General features: G+C 36.5%; 1 protein-coding gene across 1 annotated transcript; it reads right to left on the bottom strand.

Annotated features, from left to right (window-relative positions):
- Positions 1-3,985: 3,985 nt before the first annotated feature.
- LOC138896795 (uncharacterized) lies at positions 3,986-4,354 on the bottom strand. The gene has a single exon (XM_070182125.1). The coding sequence runs from the start codon at positions 4,352-4,354 to the stop codon at positions 3,986-3,988; it is 369 nt and encodes a 122-aa protein (XP_070038226.1).
- Positions 4,355-6,000: the final 1,646 nt, after the last annotated feature.

Raw genomic sequence — 6,000 nt, 5'->3', positions numbered from 1 at the left:
TGTCAACCAGGTTAGTATCGCAATACCGATGAATATCCGTAAGTCAAAACACAATGCGCCTTCTGAAATGTGCACCATTCTCAGGGATTATCGAGCAGTTATAACATTCCTCTAAATATCTAAAACTAACCATTCTGTCCAAATTCGTGGCCTTCCCTTCAAGACTGAACTGCCACCTTGTACATGTAAATCTTAATCCCACACAACACAACACATCTATCATGCCATCATATGACAAGCACAGGAATCTCATTATGAACTCTAAGTCACCAGCAAATTACATACCCAGTTAGTTAGAAACCTTTCTCTTGCTTCCTTCCAGGAGAAAATCACAATACACAACACGTTCTCCACATCGGTAAAAAATATACGGTTATAACCATGGTAGAAACCATCAAGAACACTTTGAAATCCATTTCCACATAACCAAGCTATAAGAGCTGAATCTCCCTAACTCTACCAAGCCACACAGGTCACCAAACCCAAGAATATTATCACCAAAACATCTTTAAGGTCTTACCACGTCATAATTACCCCCCCTCCCCATAAATACCACAACCGAAACACCCACTCTAAAAATACCTTATTTGAGTCTAAAGCCATTTCCTTCACCTTCCTAATACAGAAATATAAAATCCATAATGATATAAAAAGAAAATGTCACAAGTCTCGACACCATCCAACTTAAATCTCAGATTCTAGCCATATACAAATCCGCCAAAACAAAATTCTCAGTTGCTACATATATATAACTTATAAGTTGTGATTGAACTTAATCTCTTATTTGATGAATAAGGGAATTTTGAGACCAAAGACAGTCTAATATTTTAATTGCATTGAAAAAAATTTAATTACTACCATTCTTCTGTATCTATCATGATTGAATTTTGGTTACTTATTGCTTGTTGGTTCAATTTATTTTGTAGGCACAGGATAAAGAAAGTAGCCTCCATCACCTAACAGCCCAAGAAAATTACTAGATGGGAATAACTATGTATGCGAGTGTTTGGTGAACATTATCTCTAGTTAGGATTTATTACAGTTATTTTCGTTATTGTGTTGAATTGATGTAAAGTATTACTCCTTAAATTATAATACATTTGATGTAGTTTTGAATTACTTGTGGTTTTTATATACGAAAAGTCATTTCTGTAATCAATCGTTCTATTATATGTGTCAAAACTATTACTACAAAGTAATAGAGTGTTGAAAATGTAAAAATGGAGTAAAACATTATAGAAGTTATGGTGGCTTTAGAATTACCAGTTTCAATCTGCCAGTAAAATAGATGGTGCCACATAAAAAAAGCGGCGGTTCCAAAACGCCAGTATATACAAACAGAACCGTTGGTTTATGCAATGCATATTTGCAGCGGTTTTCCAAAAACTGTCGTTATAACTTTGTGGCGCATGTGATTACGGCGCTTACGTAAACCACCATTTTGTGTTTAGAGGCGGTTATAAACTGCCATAAAACGCATAAAAAACCATCACAAATTCACAATTTTTTTGTAGTGATTACTGCTGACATTAGCTTTGCTTGGAATATTCTGCCATTTCTTTCTTGCCAAATATAGTACAAGCTGCCAGCAAGCGTCAACCTGTATACTTCAGCTTTTGTACTCCTTCCGTTATAGTGTCTCTCAGCCCATGCTACCTCACTTGCCCATGGCATCACATGTCTGAGTATCCCTTACCATTCCAACATTGATGTCCACGCTTGTGCCGAATATGAACAACCGAAGAAGAGATGGTCTATGGTTTCTTCTTTTGTATTGCATAGTGGGCAAGTTTTGTCATCCAAACATCCTCATCCTCTCAATCAATCTTTAGTTAGTAGTCTTCGATGAGCAGCCAGGTATAAAGTAAAAATCCACTTATGTAACCCAGCATTATTGCAGACCAGTCTTTTTCATGAAACTTTAACAAAGTCTCCTCTAAGTTGCAGATATATGGCCTTTATGGAGAACTTGTCCATTCCTATTACATCCTCTTCTGCATATCCAGCTTCCTCAAAGTAGTTCTTAGCTTTCAGTATCTTTTGAACAATCTAAGAGGCTTACTTTGGCTCAGCACCCCACAAAGAGTTATGTTTCTTGTAGTAAATGTGAATCCATTGCACCCACATCTATACATTTTCCTTGCATAGGTTCCATAGGAGTTTGCAAACAACTGCTTTATTCCATGTTCCTACATTAAGCAAGTTAAGTCCACCTGTTGCTCTAGGTTGGCACAGTTTGTCCCAAGCCAGTAGTGCTTTCTTTGATACCTCCACCCCTCTAGTCTATAGGAATCTTTGACACATATTCTCAATTAGTTGAATCAGCTTCTTTGGTAACAGAAAAATCTGGGACCAGAATACTTGAATAGAGAAGAGAACATTTTTAATGAGTTGTATTCTTCTTGCATAAGATAGAAACCTTGAAGTCCAAGACTGGATTCTCCCTAACATCTTCTCAATGAGAGGCTGGCACTAAACAAGTAATAGTCATTTGGTACCTAGGGGCACCCCCAGATATCTAAGTGGTAATGTCCCTTTTGAGAAGCCTAAGACTTGCAATATCTTCTGTTGAATATTCTTACTTACTCCTCCAAAGAAAATAAAACTTTTGTTAGCATTAGCAACTAGTCCTGAGGCCTTTGAGAATTTCTGAAAGCATTTATATATCACCTCTACAGAAGAGCAGTAAATCATTAGCAAAACTGAGCTGGACAATATTCATTTTGGCACACTTAGGATGGTAGTTGAAATTAGGGTCCCTCCTGAGTGTCTTTAGAAACATGGTCAAGTACTCCATATCCAACACAAATAGATAAGAAGATAAGAGGTCTCCCTGTCTCAAACCTTTTATTAGCCCGGAATGGTGTTATAGGCTGCCCATTAATGATGATAGAATATGAGACAGTTGTCACATACCTCATAATCCATTACACAAACTTCTCTGGGAGCTGTAGATTTGTCAACACTTGTTCCAAATAACCTCATTCCACAGAATCATAAGCCTTCTTCATGTCCACTTTCATCATGCATCTAAGGGATACACTTTCCCCGCCATACCCTTTTATTAGTTCATGGCTGAGAATTATATTATCATTTATCAATCTACCATACATAAAGGCTGACTGATTCCTATTCACCAGACCATCCATTACTCCTTGAAGTTTATTTGTTAGCACTTTAGATATAATTTTGTATATTAATGTACAACATGATATTGACCTATATTCAGTGACTCTAGAAGGGTTGCTCACCTAAGGTGCAAGGGTGGGTGATTGTTGTGCTGTTTATAGGCTGATACATATTTGTACTTGAGAAAAACTCCAACACAATATTTGTAATTATATTTCCTATCACAGACCAAGCTCTTTTTAAAATAATACATTGAAACCATCAAAACCATAAGCTTTGGTGTCACTAATGCATGTCAAAGCATGGTAGATTTCATCTCTAGAGATATCAGCCACCAGATGTAATTGTTGTTCTCTATTCACCAATGGGCCATCTCTCATCACTATTCGGTTAATAACAGGCAGTTCTGTAGCTGAGGAGCCTAGCAACTATCTATAGAACCTTGTTACTTCCTCTTCAATTCCTTGCTTTATTTTGTACCAGATCCTCATTGGCCCTAACTAGTTTTATAATCTTGTTTTGGCTGTATCTGCTCTTCATGCTTGCAAAGAGGTATGTTGTATTAGCATCTCCAATGTTCAGCCATTGTACTCTTGATTTCTGCTGCATAATACTTTCCTCCCACCCCTAGCGAGTTCTCTAATTGTGCCTTTATGTCTTTCTTTGCTGAAACCATAGCCTCTGGTTGCCCGGGGACCCTTATTTGTTCATGCATATCACATAGATGTTGCCTACATTATTTTATTCGATTGTCAACTGCATTATACTCTACATTATTTAGAGCCTTCATAGTTTGCTTTACTCTTTTCAATTTCTGTCATGTATCCTTCATAGTTATCTGTTCATTTGACCCCTCTCATGTTTTACTGACTGGTGTCATAAAGTCTTTGTGCTCTGCTAGGTGATTTAGGAATTTGAATGGTTTAGGAGCTTTGTCTTCAACATCTTCCAAGGTTATTCTTAGTGGGGAATGATCAAAGCATGATGGATTCATTACCCATACTTCTAGGTGTGGCATAGTCAGCATCCACTCAGCATTAACTAAAACTCGATCAATCTTGCTATAGGTGTGCCCATTAGTCCATGTAAAGCTTCTTCCACTAGTCTTCATTTCTACCAGCCCAGTATCTGCAATAAAATTATTAAAGTCTCTAATCTCCATTTCTTGCACAAGGTTACCAATTGGTCTATCCTCTCCTGATCTAATAGTATTATAGTCACCCATTATCAATCATAGACCTTGATGTACAGCCAGTAGGCTTGTCACGTCACTCCATAAACTTCTCTTGTCATCCAAAGTGTGCAGCCCATAAACACATGTAAAGGTAAACCTCATATTCAATCTCTTAATGCTTACCGAAACATGTATGAACTGGGATGATCTCCCTAAATCCATATAGTCTACCTCATTTGTATCCCACAGTAGCCTGATTCTTCCTCTACTACTATACTCATAATTAGCTAACCAGGCCCATCCAGGAGTTATTTTTCTGATTACTTGCATGGACTTCTGCTCTTTTATTTTATGCTCTAATACTGCAATCATATTAACTTTATTACTTCTAATGAACAACTTTATCTCTTTTTGTCTAGGGGTCTTGTTTAGTCCCCTTATATTTCATGTAACCAGCTTCATACAGGTATAAAGAGGGATTGTGAAGGCCTATCCTGCCCTGTATTACTTCTCTGTCTACTTGGTCCTTCCTCCATTTGCCTTGGTACTGTTAGTTGTAGTCTAGATTCTGTTAGGATATTAAAGCCATTGATCATGTTGACTGTATCAGCTACTAGTCTCTCTCTGCTCCTAGATGTTGATTTCCCTATAACTTTGTGCCATGCTTAGTCCTCACCTCTTTTGGTTGGTTCTGCATTTGGATCCAAAAGACTGGTGCTGGCATTTTCTCCAGCACTAGGAATTACCATCTCTTGTTGACCATTGTTAGTTGTAGGTACTTCCTGCACTTTTAGCACAGTTTTAGGCTGCCATTCCTGCTTCTGCTTCTCCCGGTTTATTTTTTTCAGTTTGTAACTTAGAAAAAATTCTTAATGTCAATATTAACAAAGGCGGTAACTGAGAATTCGGAGAAGATATAAAATATTAATTCATTCTCTATTTCATATAATTGAGGGTCGAAAGAGGCAAATCGTATCTTTAATGACTTTAATGGGATTTTTCTTAAGGTACAAATTGGAGGGAATTAACGAAGAAGTTCGTCATGGTGGGTTCTTCGGTTTAAAACGGCTCGTGACATCCTTCTCTAGTCAATTCCGTCAAAGATAATATTGCCATGTAATTTAATAATAAAATAGACCAATAGCACTCAAATTTACCAAAACTGCTCATGTACATATTTAAAGAATCATTTAAATCAACTACTAAAGATCAAGGACTATTTTTGTCATTTTCTCGACCGTTCAAATACAAATGTTACTTTAGACAACACTTATATGAAAAACATTAGAAACTGAAATTACATCAGAAAAAGGGAAAATGGCCAAATATGCCCCTCTACTTTCGGATAATGTTTACATTTAACATCTGTTATACTATCCGGTCAAATTTATCCCTACTGTTATACTATCCGGCCAAATTTATCCCTACCAACAATAATTTTTTTAAAATTACCCCTTTATCTATTAGGCAATCCAAAATCTCTCAATTTTCTTTTATTTAAATCACTTGTTGTTCTTCTTGCTCCACTACAATGCTAAAGATACTAGACTATACAAACTATTCATGGATATTTTTAATAACTAACTTTCACCCACTTCATCTTGTGATAATGGGTTTGGAATTGGTTTATTTTATTTATTTTTTAACTATATACACATTGTAGAATTCAATGAGTCTATTTATTGTGTATTATATGC

Source organism: Nicotiana tomentosiformis, chromosome 8, assembly GCF_000390325.3.
Source record: "Nicotiana tomentosiformis chromosome 8, ASM39032v3, whole genome shotgun sequence".
In the NCBI taxonomy this organism is placed as follows: Eukaryota; Viridiplantae; Streptophyta; class Magnoliopsida; order Solanales; family Solanaceae; genus Nicotiana; species Nicotiana tomentosiformis.
The sequence above is the reverse complement of the archived record's forward strand: the minus strand, read 5'-3'. Positions and strand labels throughout refer to the sequence as shown.

Bases quoted from the DNA above. Each gene is read 5' to 3' on its own strand.
- LOC138896795 (XM_070182125.1), bottom strand. From the start codon at position 4,354: ATGGGTGACTATAATACTATTAGATCAGGAGAGGATAGACCAATTGGT.